This window comes from Andrena cerasifolii, chromosome 6 (genome assembly GCF_050908995.1).
Source record: "Andrena cerasifolii isolate SP2316 chromosome 6, iyAndCera1_principal, whole genome shotgun sequence".
Classification (NCBI taxonomy): Eukaryota; Metazoa; Arthropoda; class Insecta; order Hymenoptera; family Andrenidae; genus Andrena; species Andrena cerasifolii.
The window spans coordinates 16,667,113-16,688,392 of NC_135123.1; the positions used below are offsets into that span (position 1 = coordinate 16,667,113).

Sequence of the window (21,280 nt, forward strand, 5' to 3'; positions counted from 1 at the left end):
TTTCTTACGTGGCCGGACCCCGAGCGAAATCTGAGCGCGAATAGCGCTGGGTAACATTGTAATTACGTTATGATTACCCCCACCTCCCTGCCTTAATTGCACGCTAATTGCCCGGCGACGATTGCGCGACGCTAATTTTAAATGCCGTTTAATTAGCGCCGATGGAAAAGTGCGAGGACTTCATTTGCAGCGCATTCTACGGGCACTGCCGCGCTGGACCGCGGTTTTTGCGATAAAGGCTCTTTCGCACGGGGAACTTTTTGCAGCTCGTGATTACTGCTTTACTGTTATCTGTTTCAGTGCTCTTTTAAATAGAGGTGTCTCTGGTAGATGAATGTACTTGAGGTGGCACAGGTGAAAGACAGAAGTGCTTGTGTGTGAAAGGAACTAAGAATTAGGAGGAAAGATATTAAGGATAAAGTACGCGGAGTTCAACTCGAGGGAAGTTAAGGAGTCCGTTTCTTTAGAGTAAGGGAAACAGTAGAAATAAATTTTGGAGAGGCAGATTCCATCGTGCTTAGGGTATTTTGAGGTGGGATAATGCTTTAATATGGAGCAGCGGTGGAAGCGAGGTGGTAAGGAAAGTTTTGCCGAGGAAACGTACGATGTTTCTTTATGTTACCTGCAAGATGTAACAGCTGCCAATTTAAGAGTAAACTAGATCTAACACGAACCTAGCCATCAAATTAACAGCGCAGTAGCTTAAATTATTACAAATTACATAAACATTCAACTATAAAGCTCACAAGACTAACCACTTAGCTACTTAAGGGGTTACATACGTTCTCGGCGCCAAATAATTCATCACTTTTGGGATATTTTTTCTCGAGAGCTGTGAAATAGATAGAAAATTTTATCATTGTATCTTGTTCTTGGGATTTTCATCCATATAAAAAAAATTAAATGCAAAAACCTCTGCACCAAGCAGGGAGCCTCCTTATCAGCAGGATAACTTCGACAATTTACGACCTTTTTTAATGAACTTTTTGTTCATCTATACAGAATGACATTCTCTAAGGGGCATCGGGCCATTTTTATAAATTTTAAATTTTTAATATTTTTTTACCATTTAAAGATGGAAATTGTAGACGAAAAATCTACTGCTTTCTTCAAAATGGCATAAATTTTCTTATTTTCTAAAAATTCAAAATTTTGGCCCGATGGCTCTTAGAGAATGCCATTCTACATAAATGTACAAAGTTCATTAAAATAAGTTGTAAATTGTCGTAGTATCCTGCTGATAAGGAGGCTCCCTGCTTGGTGCAGAGGTTGTTGCATTTAATTTTTTTTATATGGATGAAAATCCCAAGAACAAGATACAATGATAAATTTTTCGATTTATTTCACACCTCTCAAGGAAAAAAAATCCCAAAAGTGATGAATTATTAGGCGCGGAGAACGTGTGTAACTGCCTTAACAAGCAACCCAGGCATAAAATCAGCAACTCACTGTCATGCTATAACCAAGTACCACCTCGAACAGACCGAATAATCGAATACACACGCGCACATCCAACCACAAAGCTCGCAGCACCAACCACCAAGTAGCCAATCAACACCCACTTATTCAGTGCCTCTGACTCAGTATAGCCCCCTTATTGCCTCCCATTCTTTGTCACCGCTATCATTCACGTCCTCGAAGCCGCTCCATTTAGCCGACCACGAATTCGGCGGATCTGTGCGCACAATCGTAACAGCAGGCCCCTCGTCATAGTACCGATCCGATCGAGATAGTTATCCGCAGGCCGGCCGAGCCGTGCAGAACCCTTACGCTTTCGAAATAACCTGCTCCAAGCTTATTATGCCTCTGCAGCCAATAATAATCCACATAGTGGCCCTTGTCGAACGCAGCCTCCACGGATACGCGGTTTCCAGCGTACGTGTATCACCTGACAATAGCACATCCGCGACTGGCTGCGCCGAGCCATGTCCGCGCGCGTCCAACGCGAGGCTCCCGCTGGGAAACTTTCGTCCCTTGGAGCAGGGTAAGATTGGTACCGAGGCCCCCTGCGCCTGTTGCTTTGTCTCTGCGCGTCCACGTTGCTGGAGCAGCAGCAATTTTTCCGAGCACGCATGCAGTGTTCAGGGAGAGCATTCCTCTCCGTGACGGGAGAAACGAGGGTAAAGAGGAAGGGTCGAGAATGTGGAAGGCGCAAAAGTAGCGAGACGAGAGCCGCGTTAAACTTTCTGTAAGCCTCTTCTCGCGGGTACTCGATGTAGGGCTTTCTGTGGCTTTTGCAGTGGTTGGGGATGGTCGTGGAAGAGGCTGATGATATTGTTGCTCTTAATTGTTCTGTGAAACGTTTTAATATGTCCATAGATTCATTGGGTTGCTTAATTGTTATCGATGAAGGTTTTGGGGTTGAGTTCCACGTTGAGGGGATGTTATATGGGTGATTGAAGTTTGGGGGGTGGAATTAGTGGCGCAGGCTGAATTTGTTGAGGTAGAAAAGTGGTGGTCATGGGGTATGCGTAATGTGGGGTTGAGTGGAAGTTGGAATGTAAAGATTTGTGCTGGTAAACTGGTGCGAATGTGGGTGGAGACTTTGGTGTTTGATGAGGATTCAAACTTATACTCTGCTGAATTTGAATATCTTCTAACCAAGTGCAAATGGACGTGTTCAGTTCACTCGTGTTGAGCTTCTGCAGAGGGTATTGAAATGTTAAATTTCCTTGGATGGATATTTTTGGGATTTCTGGGGAACGACTGAGAAAGGTGAAAACAGAGAAGACCTGTAATCTCTCGTGGGTAGGTACATTTAGTGTTAAAAATTCATTCCGGAGCCTACGAGGCTCCAAGACCACGAGTGTACATCGCAACGACCTTCGTGCAACAGTTAAATGCAGTGTACCAATTGAAACGCTTGTGGGGCTGAACGTGTTCTTTCAATTCAATTCACAAGTAATTAATTTGAAAATTAAATAGAACCAGTTGGATCGGGTAAACGCACCAATAAATGAACACTTGAGGCTAATGAATGAATACTTTTATAAAATCGTGTTTGCAACGCGATTGATTCTACGTGCTGCAAAAATTGTTTGGATATGAAGCAAGAAATTAAAAGTCTCTAATTAAATAGTTGCTTAATTTAATAACTTATTTTACTCATTTTAATATCAAATGTCCATTCACTGGTACGTGTCCATTTACTGGTACATCCACCCTATTGATACACAGCCTTTGGTTAAATTCAAAGCGATAAGATAGTTGAAACGATCGAACTTTTACTGGTGTAATTCGAAGGAATTTTATTACTCGAGACTCGAATGAAAAATGCTGCAGAAATAGAAATCAAATGGCTGATACAGTATAAACATTATACCGTGAACACTTTGATATATCGCGACGTTTGCTTATTTAAAAAAGCTTCCTGCATTTCTTCGTAGAATTCGGTAGTATTGCGTAATCACAGGCACGTGCTCGACACTGACATACCCTTCTAGCGAGAGAGTGATTATTAATCGGAACAAAATCTTAAATTGTACGAGTAACGAATACACAAGCGGTCGACTGGCGAGATTGCTAAAAAATATTGCCCAGGGCCAAGGGATCAGCTTCGATCGAACCGGGAAGGTGGAAAATAAATTAAACCGTCGTTTCACGATTACACGATACACACTTTTAACCGTGGAAATTTACCCAACTCCACTTTGCAATTAAATCTCTCGCCATTTCCCCTCGTTTCGACAAACACATCGATTTACTAAACGAATTAATCGATGTCACCGGCGACACGCATTTAAACGACGTCGATTTTATTTTGGTGTTACCCTACACCGGAGTGTATAAAACGGGATGGATTGAGTTGACGATTGATCTGTAACGTGCTTTCGAAATAACTGGGATCAATTCTATAAAATAATAATCCGCTGCTTGTAAACTGCAATTTTTTTTAAAACTAAAATAGATGAACGTATGTATCTGTGAGCACGATGGAAATATATAAAAGGTACCCCTTGCTGAGCTTCGGCTCCAAAAAATCCACCCCAAGAACTTCTACCACAGACTACATTTCGTACACTACACACACACTCGTTTTTGCTATTCTTTTGGTATCCTTCTGTGACTTTCCTCGCACGCACACTGATTTCGTTTCACGCAGACACTCTCGCTCCTCCATACCCGTGCCATCTTCCCGCTCCCTCATGTTACCTCACCACCTAATCGCGCATTCCTTTCAGCCATCAGTAATAGTCTCTCGGGTATCAGCGCGTATTTTTTATCTGTCGCGTACAACATACCGTCATTCATTTTTAAATAAGGAAATTCGTTTGAGGGATGCTTCTTTATTTAAGAAAGGCAAATTTCAATTTCTTACCCTTCTCGATGTATCTGAAATGGATTCCAGATTCCACTATTCCTGCACCATAACTCAATGTAATAAATTAATACCACCCCCTTGAATATACCAACATCAGCTTCCACTTCGCCCCTCAAAAAATTCATTCCACCTCGTTTCGACCTCTCTCGCAGTTAATTACAGCCACCGTTGCTGCTCGAAATGATTAATCATAACTGCGAACAACCAAACATTTCAGCAGCGCAATTTTTCTCACCGTTCCAAGATGTCCCGATAGGATGCCTCGGATAATTATTAACCCGCCCATTTCTCTCGCTAAAAACACAGCAGATACCGCCAGGTGTATGCAAATGTTATATGCAAATACTTATGCATAATGAGTGAAATCCCTTTGAAGCACTACCGTTTACAATGCGTTCCGCGGGGAAATTAGCTCCGGTTTGATAACAAAATTTCGCAAATTAAATCGAGCCCGACGATCGCCCCGCGGATGTGCAAATCTAGCTGGATTTAACGGACAGCTTTCGCAGGGCAAACTATACGCAACGCGAAAGAAAAAAACCGATACCACCGTTGGATTTTCAAGCTCAAAGTAGACTCCAGGTAGGCTGAGAATGGTTCAGCATTGTTTACATTCGAACGCGCCCGGAACAATGGGAATCCATTAAAAGCCAGTGGCCAGTTTGCTTTGGAATTATACATTTGCGCGTCGAGTGCACACGCTGTTTCACTCGCCCCGCGAAGCGTGATAAGTGTGATCGGGGCCATTTTTTAAAGTGCCCCGCGTTTACGCCGTAGAACGTCGATTAACGAAGTGTCGGATTTCTGGGAAATTAATTTCATGGGTATCGATCAATTATGCTCAAACATAGTAGATACCACACCGTATCTCGATCTACCATAGATCGTTCAAGGGGATGTTACTGTCTAATTGTTAGAAATTATTTGCCTGAAGTGCCCTGCTAATTAAATAGGATTTCTGTATTCTGAATGAAATATTCTGTGTCATCCGGTAATACAGGTTTGTGGGGAGGAAAATTTCAATGAAGGGGGTGGAAAATTTGATCACAAAGAATAAATACTAATTTACAGGGAAATACCAAACAACTTCATTGGGAAGAAAAAATTATTACACAATTCTCACATATTCTCGGGAAACGAAACTCTTTTTTATTACGAATAATTATGTCACATTTACTGATCCATACGTTTCTACCCAATTTTCTTAAAAATCAGCACCGCGCGACGAAACTTCACTCCGAGTCCTCCACTTATCCGCGGCGGTGCTGTCGATGGGAATTTAGACTACGATAAACCAAATTGTGGAGTATGGAATATTCATGCAAATAAACGGTGGCTTCATGCGCGTGGATATTTTAAACTATTAAGGGCACACGGTTAAGATAATCCCAGATACGTTGATCGTGTCCTCGCGGCGCGTGGAGCGGTCTGCTCATCTTTGAAGTGGGCAGCTGCAACCGGGGGCTTTCTATATATAAAACACGGCGAGCAGGACGTGGAAGGCAGACGCCGAAAATTCTCCCAAATATTTAATCGCGTCAGATTCCCGCCAAGAGCTTAGAAAGCGTTAACTCGATTTCTTATCGCGCTCTAATAAATCCAGGAAAATTAAGCGCGCCCCAGACGCAGCGGCGTTCGCGATTTCCTGGCTCGTTTTCTCTGTCTGCATTTCACGGTGCTCGGAGGGGAAAGGGATTAAAATTTCCTGGATGTCTTACGACTCTTGCGCGGAACCTTTGTTGGAATTAAATAATCGTCACGCGGCTCAGCAGCTTGAGTTGGACAAATTTTTTGAAGACAAGGTGAAAGAGTTTAGAGAGAGGTGTAATCACGAAGTGGAAGATATAGATCGGTACTGAGCCATTTGAATTTGGAGGAGGTTCGAGGAATTGTATTACGATAATAATGTTCTGTTGTGGCTAATTTTTAATTGCATGGAAATGCGATAAATAGGGTGCTTCTTTTTAAAATCTTGAAATTAGATATGAGTCAGTTTATGGAATATTCAGAATACGAAATTGACCGCTTTAGTATATTGTTGGTGGACGTAAGATATGGCGTGGTTTGTGGTTTGTGGCTTTCGAAATGCACGGTGGTGGCAAATGCATTAAACAGGTACTTCATTATAACGTAATGGAAGTTTGAGGTGCACTGTGATTGAGCAATCATGGGTCGAGTTTTCCCACTATACTTTTAATAATTGAATATTAATGAAATGAAATGTACCACCAAATTCGACTATGCAGTATTTAAGAAGACGAGTATCACATGCATCGGTTCACACAAAATTTTATTATTACCTGATTTTGCAATCAAGAGTTCAGTTTATGGCCCCCTCTATACTACACCATACCTACTACCTCATAAAACCAACTACATGTTATTAATGACAAGAACTTTTAACGATAGCACCTGAAATTGTAAATATCACAAAAGTAGTAATTTAACACCCCACGATGCAACAGATAATTATTTATTCTTCACTGGTGACCAAAAAGTTTAATCTATAAGGCGTTATATACGAGCGTATATACACTGTTATTCCTCATTTAAATGCAAATGCAATCCAACGTGGGTCAAATGAAAAAAGTAGATTGTATTCCAAAGTCAATAACGAGTTTGCATATTCTTTCTTAAATGTTCAGTTTCGAGCAAGCCATTGAAACTGGCGTATCGAAGGGGATGCACAAACGGTGGAACTAAATCTATTGTTTATAAAGTGTTTATAGAATAAGCACGTGCAATTGCACAGTGGAATGCAAATATATTATTAATCTTTAATTGATACGTAGCCTGCTGGTGCATGATTCAATGCCGTCGAATATATGGCCGCACGAAATGGCCTGCTATCGACTTTCGATCGGAGGTGGAAAACGGAATATAAAGAACTTTTATTCGGAAGGAAATTTATGGCGTCGATAGTGACAATTTTTTTATCGGTCTCCATAAAACTTTAACTACCCCTGAATAAATGAAATTGGCGTTCGTTGAAGCAACTGACAGTTTTAGAGCGCACAAAACGCTGGTTTTTAATTAACAAACTTCGCCTGCCGTTCGGTGCTAAATCATCCCGATAAACTGCATAAACAATTGGAAGATGGATAAGACACGAATGAACAATGGCGGTTTATAAATCATAAGAATCCTGACCACGATCGAAAATCAAAAAGACTATGCAACTTTAGTTAGGTTTGCTGTTTTGCCAAAAGGGATATGGAGAATTAATTAATCTGTTGCTCTAATAATTTGTTAATACGCAACTAAGGGATTTAACAGAGTGCATACTCCGTGTCAGGAATATTAATTTCATTTTTACTACATGCTGTAATTTTCGTTTTTCTATGCTTTTCTCTATCTGGAATAGTTTTTTAATGGACGTGTTATTAAACCAGGGCTCTACTAGTGTTCAAAATATAAAAATATCCCCAATTCGAAGCCAGTAAAGCTTGCTTTGTCAAATGAAACTTGATTTTCCGAAAAACACCATAAATATCTAAAATATTCGAGGGTGTTTAAAAGAACTTCCACGTGCTGAAAATATACAAGTACTTAGAAATCACTTTGGAATCATAAAAGAATATACAAAATATTCGTTCAATTCAAATTAAAACAAATCACTTGAACTTCTTCCAACCTTTTCACTACCTAAGTATTTCTAAGGAAGCCTATTCTCATATCACAATTCATGCAATCTTTAAAACCACTCCAGAGGACCAAATTTTCTATTACAAAATCACTGAAAATATTCCCTTACTTTAACGCAAGTTTCATTTATTTCCTCGCTTGAAAATATTCAAGCGGGCCCCCTGAAAATCCCAAGAATTCAAGACTCGTCCTTGAAATGCAAGCCTATTTGCACACCACTCGTTGTCACGGCTGTTGTTTGTTAACAATCCCAAGTGCGAGTACAGAAAAATCGGCACGTGGAAGGGCAACCTTCCAGAGTGGTCAGAGGAACCCCTTCCCCTTTATTCTTCGGTTAGGTCTGGGTTTTGTTGGCCTCTAGCCAGCAGGACAGTCATCTGCGATCATCTCGAACGGAACGGTCGTTTCGAGAACCGACCGGAAGTCCTCGTTTTCCGTACGATTAATTCAGTAGCCGAAGCCCCCGTGCGGGAGTACCTGTGGAGCTCTGAAAAGTTTCAAACGTCATCTTCTCTGAAACGTATTTCTTGGGAGATTGATCGTAATCGGTGCAAAGAACACTGACAGTGATAGAAGTTCCTTCATTGGTGAGGATATTAATTTAACATTGCTGAGGGACATTGTTAACGTGATATGTCACGTGAGTTTTGTGACAATAATTTTTTAACTGCACGTTGAACTCTGCGGATAATGAAAATTCTGCTATATTGAGGATTGTGATGGATCGACGTTGATCAGAGTCAAATTGTAGGCTTGATTATATTTGGAGCTTCTCAATCATAAATGTTGGATTCTCTCAGTGTAATTTTTAAGGTGATATTGCTTTCGTGGAACATGTGAGAGGAAGGATTTTATTCGCGAACAATGGACTTGTATCGCGCGCCATTTTATTGATATTTTATTATGGCACGGTTAAGCTACATTTTAATGAAATGCATTATAATTATGAATAGGTTAAATCGTAATTATGTGGATGATACATAATTGCGTGATACAATTGTTAGTGATTTATTGATACGATAATTTGTGGCGTCTGGTTTGATTTGAGGGATAAAATCGGGCCGAATTGATTGAAATGCAGTATATGGTGGAAAGCGAAGATTAACTCATTAATGAAAATTAAATGATAAATGCCGATCGTACGTTTTCTGGATTTTGGAAATACTGGCTTTTCAAATTTTCAACGTGTGATTTCAAATCTTGGCAAGCTAATTAATTTCATGTGCGTTAGCCCAAAGTACCTATTTTACACTGTGTCACAAACATTTATCATTCGAAGTATTCCACATACATTTATATATTCATGCCGAAATATTAACGAACTTTTTGCCATGTGTTTGAAGCATTCAAAAATTTTCAACAATTTCAATTTTGCACATTTACACTTTGTAACTTCTCCACTTACCGCTCAATCATCAAAAATATTTCTCCTTAGTTACACATTCACGGTAATATACAATATTAAATACCAATTCCCTCTCTTCTATTCCATACCCCAATTAAGGATTAAATATAGAGTACAATATCGCCTTTATCACACTCCGAGTCATAGCATAAAGAAGTGATATCAATTAGCAGAGGGGGAGAGAATGAGAAGAGACGTAAATGCAACAATTGTAGTCGTCCGAATGCTATAAAATCCAGTATCGGATTTTTTATTTCGGTAGAAAATTTGACTGATGAAAATTCCACGACAGAAGCTACATCCGTGAACGGGCTCGGTGATTACACCTTTTTTTCAACGGGCTCAATAGCTAAAAATCGGTATCGACGTTTCCAGAAGGGATTCAACGTTGTTGGATCTCGTGTCGCCCGACGCGAAACTCCGACACGACGAAAACGCATCGATCATCCGTTAAAATTATGTAAACGTCGTTTAGTTGCGGCTGCAGGCTCGGCTCGTAATAATTCAGCACGATCGACAATCAGATCGAACCCACATCGATTCGGTCAATCCGCGAACAAGGAGCGAGTTGCATTACAGCTATCGAGCAGGATGTTAGTTGGCATTCGATGCGATAATCAAAATGAAATCGTTGCGACAGGGAGGCGATATCGCTGATTGGTTTATTGAAAAAATTAGAAGTCGCACGTGAGAAAATTTCCACATATTTTGTATATTCATTTCCATGCTTTTATGTAAGCAAGACTCACTTTAAGCAGTATACGAATATGTAATCTGTAGTTAAATCTTACTTAATTTCCCCTATTTTCAACTGTGATTTGAAGTAGCCAAACCTCACTCAAATCAATTTCTGAAGATAGTTTCAGGTTCGGGATTAAAAACAGCATTACTTTGTCACGAGTCGTTTTAAAATTTTCACAAATTTTAAATTTACCTACTAAATCGACGCACCCTACTATCATGGGTCAAAATGGACCCAGTAGTCACTATCAACGATCCAGCTACCCACCATCCCCTCTACAGAGTTTATAGCACCCAAAACGATATTTCTCAGCCGGCGGTACACATTCAGGCAGTAACAGCCCCGGGAGCGGTGCGCCGCTAAAAAAATTCATTTCGAAGAGAATTAATTCCCAGCCAAAGCGGAATAACGCGCCGCGGTGCTTGTACGTTAAAAATTACCGAGTCGACTAATCTCTTAAGTCCGGCGTTAAATTTTGCGGAGCCCGCGATTGCAATTTAAGCCAACGTGGTTAACGGCCGGGTATACACGCGGCAGCGGTGTCTTGCGGCGCTTTAATCGGTGGGAGAAACCGCGATCGGGCGCTTCCCCGCCCGCCAGCAGAAGATGAAAACGACCTTTCACCGTTGCAAATCCGCGCGGCGGAGGGCTTTTTTCCGGATGAAAAAATCCGCGGTTCCCTGCTGCTGCGACACAACCGCTGTGGGGGTTGAAAACCTTTGGACCCGACCGAAAACCATAAAAAAAAAAGCAGCGCGAAGCGCGCTACTGCGGGGCCATTTAGGAAGATCGATCGATCCCGCGAATACGTACCGAATGATCGATGCGCCGTTTCCTATCGTGTTGGCTCCCTTTTTCTGAAATGAAAGAGACGATTCATTTGTCGCCGGGGACAAATCACCGACTTTCCTTGGCCGTTGTGCAGCGCGCAACGCGATTTCGCGGAAACGGTTTCGAGAGTGTTTGCCGTCTTGTCGCTGTGTTTGCGAGGAGATTTCAGGAGAAATTCCCTGTGATATTGTCCAATGTTTCGCGATGGGGACATTTTTTCATGCGTTGGTTGTCGTAGGGTGATTTAGAGGGTTTGGAAGGGGTTTAGAAGTTCATTTTAAGTGGACAGTGTTGTGCATTCTGTGTTTGATGGTTATTACCCTTTTGTAGAGCATTTTTTTTCTATTTCTAGACTATTATTGGGGTACAAATTAATATGTGATGTGAAAAGAAGAGAAATTGGTTAGCCATGGTTTGGATTATTGTGAAATCCAGTGCCTATGTATTTGTAGTGAATTTAAAATCGAAATTTTTTGTTCATATGGAAGGAGACAGGATTTACAATGATGATGAAGTATGCGGATATCATTTGAGGTAATGCATTTAGAACTGGATATCTGTTGGGCTTTATAGTGCCTTATTAAGATGAATGGGGAAACTGGAATTAAGAGATTGATTAATGAAGGGAACTCCGAGTATGTACTTCCCCATATCTCGATATCTTCATTTTCTTGATTATGCATCCACAAAAACAGTTGTTTCTGAACGAGTATATTCCTCTATTTCCTCAGTATTCAAAATACTAAAGTCTACTTTTTTTGCGCTCTATATATTAAGAAGCGGATCACTTGTCAACAACATCTATCAATTACACGACTATGCAGTGTATGCTCAAAACCCCAAAAGACTGCGTTGTAATCCCCCAATACACTGCAACCTAAAATCATAGTTTCACTACTGTTTAACCATTCCTCCAATACAAACATTCCCCCCGAATTGCTTTCAAACTGCTACCATTGAGCACTATGTAGAACCATCTCTGTGGAAACAAAAAAGAAGTGAAGCAAAGCTCACGTATGTATATTTATACATTCAACTACACCCCATATCTCCAAATTCACAACAAAAAAAGATACATTATTTCCATACCTTTTTTAAACAACACATTCTCCAGAACTGCCTGTTACACAGTGTCCGAAAAAAAACTGAACAGTATAATCGCGAGTCAAACCACCGGGGCTGTCGGTCGTTTATGTGGATTTCGAGTAAACTCGCTGCACATCGGATGGACACCATTGTCGAGCCACGTGGTTCGCGCAGCACGCGGCGAAATTCATTTCATTCCCGTATTATAAAAGGAGCATCACACCACACCGTGTCTCGTAAAACAAACGCTGGTGATTGTTCCTCCGGCGTTGGCCACCCCGCGAGACTCATGCGCGGTTGTTTTTTGAGCGGCCTGCACGATCCTCAGCCGCGCGCCAGGAAATCAGTGTTAATTTTCCCGTTGCTCGCGATTTATTTTCCACCTGCACGCGGGGAGGCGGGTTTATCGGCGAAAAAATATTTGTCAATCCGTGTAGGAGCGTTTACATCCTGATGTAAACGTCAGCGCGCGTGACGCATAATCCAGATTTGTTGCGGAATAAATCGCGAACACGGGCGAGCAGAATTTATTTCGCCGTGGATTCGAATCGCGCGCGACCGAATTTGTTATCGCGAGAATATCGTCCGCTCCCTCGCGATTAAGCTCCCTGGAAACGAACAAGTCGCTGCGATTGAATTCTTGCGGCGGATAAGCCTGCTAGTTTGGGGGTGGTGGGTGTGTATGAGTTGGTTTGGGTAATTAATTCAGAGGGAAAAATGTTTCGAAATTGGAGGTGCAAACTTCATTGGGTGGTTAATGGAACTTGTCAGGAGAGGCTAGCAAATTTTGGTGGAGGAAGGTTCATAAAGAATGGCTGAGGTATTCAATTTTTTTGCAATACTGTCTTATAATAACGTTGTTCACATTTTGGGAGATCAATGGATTATGAATTGCTTCTATTTATGTATCGATTAGTATTAGATTCATATTGAATTTTAAGGCATTCGTAAATCTGTATTATTTGTTTCCCTTGCTTGCAATGGCTCCTCCTGCATCTGCGTTAACTAAGTTCCCACGTTTGTTTAAATACAAGCGTAATGAATATTTATGAGAGTGCAAATGGCAAGACAAAATTGTCAGCTGAACTGTATGGCAGAGCTTTTAAAAAAACTCTGAAGAACTGAGTTCCTCAAGAAGGATAATTTGTGAATGAATGTTTAAAATACCCTTTATTATTTATTTTCATGAGTTCTGTTACTTAGTTAAAGTTAGTGCATCTTCTTCTGGGGACTAGTTTGTGATGCAACAGAAAAGGGGGTAAATCGAGTGAAGAGACAAAAATAAAATAGACATTTTTTTAAGCAAATCTGAATATACTTGGACTATTGTTTTCTGGTTAGTGTATTATTTATTTATCCCTTTGGATTAATCCAAATGTTATTTTCAGAAGAATAATTTACTCAGCGATGCTTGGAATATTTATTCCAGGATAAGGAGTGATATTAGTCAAACTTCAGAAATAACTATCATGCATAGAAAGTAGGATTTAATAAATTCATAAAAGAGGGAACAGAATTACTGATTTAATCTCAGAAAAAAAACGGAGAAAGGAGAAGGACCCACGTTCCTCTCGTATTTTAATAATCAAAGTGACGGCTTTGTTGTGTGAACCATATTTGTGTTCACCAAACAAGTGGAGTTTTGAAAACTGTGATCATTGCGTTTCATCGGGAGCAGAGGAAGAATCGAAGAACAAACGAGACTTGTGAAGGAAAATGACGAATTGTGTGTACCGTGCGATCGTGTACTATTTCCTGATTGTTTATTTAAAGGGTCTACTGCAAACGTTGAAGCTCTATTCCGGACATCCAGCGGATTTGGTAAAATGCACGGCCGACTTCAATGTGAGTATACTTTCTGTTTTAAGGATCATTTGCTAAAAGGATTTCGTAGAGGTAGTAATTGGAATAGTTGCGATCTCCGTGTCCTTTCGAGATTGTCGAAGCGAGGTACGATCGTTTATGAGTTAAAAACGTTTGCGATCGAAGAATTGAGAAAGGTGTTCGTTATTTCGACGCGGATAATACTTTTCATGTATTTTGAAAATGGTACATGTGATTTTCAATGAAAACCATTTTATTCGTTTATCAAATATTATTAAATGAGGATGAAATACTATAACGTTAGAAAATTAATGCCTCCTTTCTTAATTCTCCATTTTGCTATTTCACTTGATTAACATGGAATGTTAATAAAGTTAGTCTATTCATTTATTATTATAACCTTCTGATGAATTAATGTAGCTTAAAAAATTAATCTTCCTCATTTTTTTTATCGATTTTTTTTATATTAGGTATCTATTGATTAAAAAAATCTTGTGATCATTTCATACATTCTGAAGACATTTAGTGTAATATTTTTTCTAGTTCATTTCGTATGATATGGGAAATAATTTTAAATTAGTCACAAAAGAGTGCACTACAATACCTGTTTGAAATTTTGAGTATCACTCTTTTGTATATCGAAAAGAGAATCATTAATCAACCTTTTATATTTCCTCAACAGCCATTTCTCTTTTGGTTTTATATTTTCGTCCAAAAAATGGAAAATTTAATAGAGAAATAGGAATTATCAAACGTGAATGAATAAAAATTATGAATTTATAACATTCGATAATCATAAATTACTGATGCTTAAGTTTCAGTTTGGTTCTAGATCTACTAAATATTTCGGTTCATTAGTAAAGCTTTATCCATCCAATATCAGTCGACAGCGATCCACATTGAATATTATTCATTAGCAGCAAGTGTTCGAGTGAAAATGTCAGAATATTCCAGTGTATTAGTAATAAGTAACATCTGATTTCAATTATTGAAAAAATTCAATTATATGCTACGTGATTACGTCACAGCTGCGCTTTTAGAAATTCTGCCTATAGATTTTTTATATTTCATCAGATGGACAGGGGTAATATATGAAGGTACAGATTCAACGGAACGTTTCATTCACTGACATTCATACTGCTAATATACTTCATTATTACGTGGATTTGCCACGTAATTTTACGAAAGAAATTTTCATTCTATATCCTATACACGCAGGAATAGGAAGAAGAATTATCCAACTCTGAAACTTAGACATCATTGATTGTCGATTATCGAATACCATGAGCACCTCCTTTGCGAGAACGACGCGTCATTTGTGGTCAAATTGATATTACCATCATTTCAGTGACCATTTACTATAGGTAGACTCCGTATTTCATACCATCCCTTTCCTCCACATTCTATTGTTTCCACCTCTGAAATGAAATAGAGAATGGAGACAAAAGAATTGGTATTAAAAAACAAGAAATTAACACCTTACATAACTATAAGATTAATCAGTTGCAAATAATTTAAGGGTACCTATTCCCAAATTCAAATCTTAATAGACTGATTTTTAAATTGATCTCAAATTATCCTGTATTACCTTCTATGTTACAATCGCATGGTTTACTTTGCGCGGAAAATCTCTAGCGAAATAATTATTGTTCGGGTAAAAAAAAAGAGAGAAAAAATGGTCAAAAGTCGTAGAAAATCGTCAGGGGTTCCCAATAGGTCAGCGAGACCCAATGGGATAGCCCCCTAGGGGCAGGACTGCACCGCGAATGGGTCCTGGTGAGTCAGCAACGATAAATCGAGCGATTTATGAAGCGGCACGAGCAACGGGCCATTCTCGAGGAATAATGTCGGTATCGATGTGCGTATGCACAGGTGGGGCAGGAACGAAGCGCTAGCTCGCCTCGATCGTCTTGATCCTGATGCGCGATTTTCGATAAACGCACGAAAAAATTCGATTGATTTGTTCTCTGGTTTTTTACGCTGTCATTATTATTCATACGCAGTGGTGGTCAAACCGAAGTGTAAAATTTAAACAGTAATGAGTGTCAGGTGTAAATGCAGCGCAGTTCTATACAGTGTTATCAATTTTGAATTTCCTTTTGACGACCACTATTTCACTCAACTTTGGAGCATTATGTAAAAGTCTAATTATTAATTGGATTGTTGCTTCAAAAAAAGAACAATTCCAGCAGAATTTTAGATTCTTGGATATTTCCAAACTAAAAGTAAATTGTATCATTTCTGTGATAAATAATTGGTAATTTATATTTTACATTAACTGTAAAAAATTTCATACTGAACGCGATGAACAATTGCGAACAATTCACAAGAAGTGAACTTATCAAAACTTGTTAAATTCAATTAAAAGTGACGTGTTCACACTGCAAATATAAAAAATTACGAAAGGACTGATATTACTCTGAATTTCACCGATATTCGAATACGAATTTTCGCGTACAGCTCTATTTCGTTCTCGATCATTTAACGATCTCTGAAAATTCTATTCCGACGATGATACTAAACAAAAGATAAAGGAAAACAGATATGCGTCAGAGCGTATTTTCAATCGGGACGGCAGAATTAATTAAAATAAAAAAGAGAAAGCATACGCGGGGAGGGGAGGGGGAGTGCGCGCGGAGACGCAAAGACGTGCGAGTGACACTTTCTACTCGTCGATTTATTTAATTTGTCAACGTCAGTTAAGCTCAGCTTGGAGAGACAGTGGCTCGATGAGCTGATCTTCAATCAAAATATGACGATAGCGACGCGTGACACAGCCCCATTTTAACCGTAATTAATTTCGGCATAGATTCGTATAACGCCATCCGGATAATTCCGTTCCGATTACAGCCAGCGATATCCTAGATACGCGTTTCGCGTCTGTGAAATAATTATTCAGCCAAAGCACCCAGTTATAATCGCGAACCCGATAATACCTGTCACAAATATTTAACGCCACGGCGATATCAATTACGAGCACCTTTCGTGAATCATAAAACTCAAATCAGCTGATCGTTAAACAAAGGCGTGGTGTACATACAATGTGCCTCTTTTTTTTTTCAAAGAACAATGGTAAAAGAAGTCAGTTTTGGTTCTTGCTGTCAATGACATTTCTACAGGACGGGTCAGTGACATTTCCCATTTCTATGGGAAAGTTATAATAACACCGCACGGCACCTAATACCGGACATTAGCTATATCTGTGATATTGGAAACGCTACAAAGCCGTTATTCTGTGTAAACGGTAAAGGGGATAGAAAATACAACAATTAGGTTTCGACACGTTCCAGTCGCGTGGTGTGCACAGCTAAGAAGATTGATTTAATATTATTTATTTCTTCTTATTTGAGAAAAACCTTAAGCGTCCGGCACTAGGGGAACTCGTCCTACATTTAAGGGTGTCATGATGGGTATAAATTATGTAATTAGTGTGGTATATTTTTCTGGTATTCGAATGAAAGATTCATCGGTGAAATTACCTTTAGGAAAATTATTAAAAAAAGTTATTCGTATGTTGATGTTGAATAAAACTAAACATCATAAAATTGCCGCTATGTATTTTCCTATAGTAGATTCTGGTGCCATAGCAAAAAATAATTGATTCAGTTTTAAATCACACTCATGTTTCAACTTCGGGATCGCCCTTAAATTATGTAAGGCTTTTGCAGGGAGGGTCGCGAATTTCTTACGGTTTCTTACAAGGGGTGGAGGGAGGGAGTCAGATAGCGCCTTAGGTAATATTTTTTTAACCTAATTTTCAATATGAGTAGCCTGAAAAACGATGTTTCATCGCACACGCGTTAAATAATGTTGTTATAAATTGTGGAAAAATGCTGTATAGAGATGGATGCTTAAGAAAGCACAGAAAATAATTACCGCGAAACAAATTCACTCCCTATTATAGAATCGGTTGGTGATCGTTTCCAAAATACATGGGCAAGCGACGAACTTTAAGTCCATATAATTCTAATTGCTATTACAATTTAAATTTTACTACTATAATTCTGTGGGTTTATTATACCGTAGGTTCAGATCGATACTTTGACTTTTGTTAGTTGATTTATTTCTGTCTAAACTGCTGTTAAGGAACAGTAATAATTAAATTACGAAGACGTGGGTATCGAGAGATTTGATGTGCAGCCATCTGGAAATAGTAAAAGTAGGACAGAAGATAGTGGATATTTTTAATATGAATGAGATATTTGAGAGAGGTTTTAAAACATGGATACCTATTTAATAAACTTTGCTAGAGTTTCTATTTTAGAGTCCCACTTGAAAACAGTTATTCCAGACTATTTGATTAATTAATTAGTTATTTTCCATTCCGGTGTCTGCTCTTTCACATTGTAACACAAGTTTGTGAATAGATTTTCCAAGAGTATTTTTCGAGTGGAATAAAAAGTTAGTATGTACTTGCTACAAAAATTTTAAAATGATCAAAACAGTGGAATGTGGAACAATTTTGGCTGAAGAATATGCACGTAAGTCATGTTCTTCATACAAGCAGAACACACATTGAACGAACGCAATATGTGGTGAACATAAATCCTGCTCCGAAGATCAATTAAAAGTCACACGAAAATTCATCACCCATTAGTTGTGAGGTGCGACTAAAAAATCGAGATTCAAGGTGACATGCATACGCGACGTGTGCAACCCGTAATTTGTCTACGTTACTTTTAACCAGAAAAACGAGAAGGAAATAACGTTCCATGAGATTAAATATTCTATGATTCTACTCGTTATAACAGCATAAATAATTTGAATAATCGATGTAATTCTTATACTGCAGCTCAACTGAAAGAACACATTAATTTGCTGTTCTGATTTCGCAAGGACCTGTTGGAATGCTTTTAAATTAATTATTTGAAGATTCATTTAGAATCTCTTTGAATTGTTAATCTGCAGAAACCTGCGTTTAAATGGTGATAAAAATTCTTTACTAAGTAATTAATGTCATCAATTGTAATTCCAGTACGATATGGAGAAATTGTACAACGTTCTTTCTGCAGCTTAAATGTATAATTCAAGGATCGTAGGTGAAGAAAGGGAGAAAAAAGGAAACGTAATTTCGAGACGAGTGAATTTCGTAATACGAAATACTAAACGATGAAACGAAGACTTGTTTAAACCTTTTTTCGATATTAAAAAGTCGAGTGCCATTTGTCGATTTTACTACTGGTACTTTTTAATTACCGCCAAAGAAAAGTCGCATTTAGTCGTATAACTAATTGTTTTTCGTTAGTAGCATTTATTAATATTATTTTATTGAAAAATGCATACAAGATGTTTACTTCAGAAAAGTCTCGGTTTGCAATTTTAATTCGCCGTAAATAAATTCCCTATACAACTGCATAAACATGGATTAAATTAAATTCTGGAATGGAATCTCTTTTTAAATGAGCAATCTATTCGAAATTAATAAACCTTTACTGTATCTATTCTAGATGCGAAACGAATCTCGTTTCTACACACCTCCAATGGCTCTCAACATTCGAGTCATTTGCAAAATCAATTTCTAAGTATCTATAATTATACCCTAATTAATATCTACCAATAGGATAATCAAAAGCAGTCAAAGAACCAACAACGATGACAAACTGTTTCTTGATTCACCGTAGGCGATGGAATTAATTACAGGCTAACAAGGTGCAGATGCTAAATTACTGTATTTTCTAAATCAGTGTTCAATTATGAAATCCCATGATCCTGTTCCCTCACTAATCTGCGAAACGAACACTTCGCTAATTACGGGCCCTGATGCGCCTCAAATTATGACTTATGATTCGATGTCTAAACTGCACAAGTATCTTGGCCTTTGAAACGGCCCGTTCATCATGCGATCCCTCGTAAAGTTTACTCAGGCTGCCTTCTCGATTACGTAAAGACCCTACCTGAATATATATGGGGACACCATGACAAGTGATCATTAAGGGATACCATCGAAGGTAGATGTTATCCTATCAGTGCTATAACTCCCTATGTTACAAGTGTAATATAAATGTCTATCCATTTTGTGTATGTAATTATAGTAATATTACTTCACCGTTGGTATTTTCAAGAAAAGTTGTTACTTTAATTCAAGTGGTTTTAACTTGACGTTAGTAAATTTGAGTGGAGAATTACATCATTATTTTTATTACAATTCAACTGAAATTGACCACTTTCTTCAGTCGTGAATGTGGGTAGTAAACCACAGTAGTATTACCCGTACGTGCAATGCAGAAGCTATCCGTGGATCAAGGAAGGTGAACCCCTATTTTGGTCCCTCTTAAAGCATCTACGTGTTTTTCATTGGAATGGGAAAACTTAAATGAACCAAACACCACTGTATAAAGAAACAATTAAAGAAAAAATTAATCACGATATTGCACAATTAATCGAATATCTAAAATTCAAATATGTCACGTATATTTCGTTCTAGTGAAAACTGTCGCAAATCACCACAGTATTAAATATATACTATCATTGAAGGACTTGAACGCGTCTACTACCAAGAACGAAGATTCATAAACTTGCTAAATAGGAAAGAATTTCGCAAATCCTTAACATCGAACTTCGCATTCCCCGACACCTCACATTCCCCTCTGCCAAACTCCAAAATTTGTTGTTGTCGCGTCTGTTCAACTACGATACCCGCATTCCACCTCCAAGCTCGCGAAACTTCGGCCACCCTCTCCCATTTCGGTGCTTACATCCAGGCAAAAAATGACATGCTTGATACCAGACGGAAGTTCAGGACACGAAGCGTGTTTAAGGACTTTATCAACGGGCGCGTAATTCGCGTGCAGCGAAGGCGGCCTTCCCGCGAACGCGTTCGAATCGAGGGAAAACTCGGCCGTACAGTGGGGCTCGAATTAAGCGAAACTCGAATTCACGGGAACTCGGAATCTCGAGACTTCCATAGACTTTAATAGCGAGCCGTACACAAGCATCGCTCAATAATTGCGCCAACCAGGGCCGATATAACGATTGTGGCCCCGCGTGTACGCGAAAACCTCGGCCCTTGACGATGCTTCGACAAGCTCCCACCTCCCCCTAGATCCAACAGTACAGGCGGCAGGAAAAAAAAAATTCGTCACGAGTGTCGTTTAATTTGAAACCGCTCGTGTGATCGATACGCACAAAATGGAGGGACGGTCGGCACATATTGGCACTTAAACTACTTTTGCTTTTTTTTTTTTAAGTACGAACCATCGACCAGACCGACCTGGTTATAGCATCCGAAGTTCTCGATAATCGAGTCACGAATAATCAAGCCAGTGAACGCGAGCGATGAAAATAGGAATGATACAATCGTTTTCGATGACCTATCGACCCTTTTAAGCGGATACTTGCTGCGCACAGTTCTGCGGAGAAAGAAAGTCGTTCCGCGTGCGCTTTCCACCCGCTTTTACCGAGGCGCTAAGCATTCAATTTATCGCAT

General features: G+C 39.1%; 1 protein-coding gene across 7 annotated transcripts in view; it reads left to right on the forward strand.

Moving 5' to 3' along the window:
- Mp (collagen XV/XVIII-type protein multiplexin) overlaps window positions 1-21,280 on the forward strand; it is a 325,990-nt gene that overhangs the window by 251,751 nt on the left and 52,959 nt on the right. For 6 of the 7 annotated variants that reach the window (XM_076813594.1, XM_076813590.1, XM_076813591.1 and 3 more), the window contains exon 5: window positions 13,804-13,875. The exons of the other annotated variant lie outside the window; for it this stretch is intronic. In XM_076813594.1, the coding sequence (XP_076669709.1) occupies window positions 13,804-13,875 (72 nt within the window). The remainder of the gene's footprint in view (window positions 1-13,803; window positions 13,876-21,280) is intronic. 7 annotated transcript variants of the gene reach the window in all.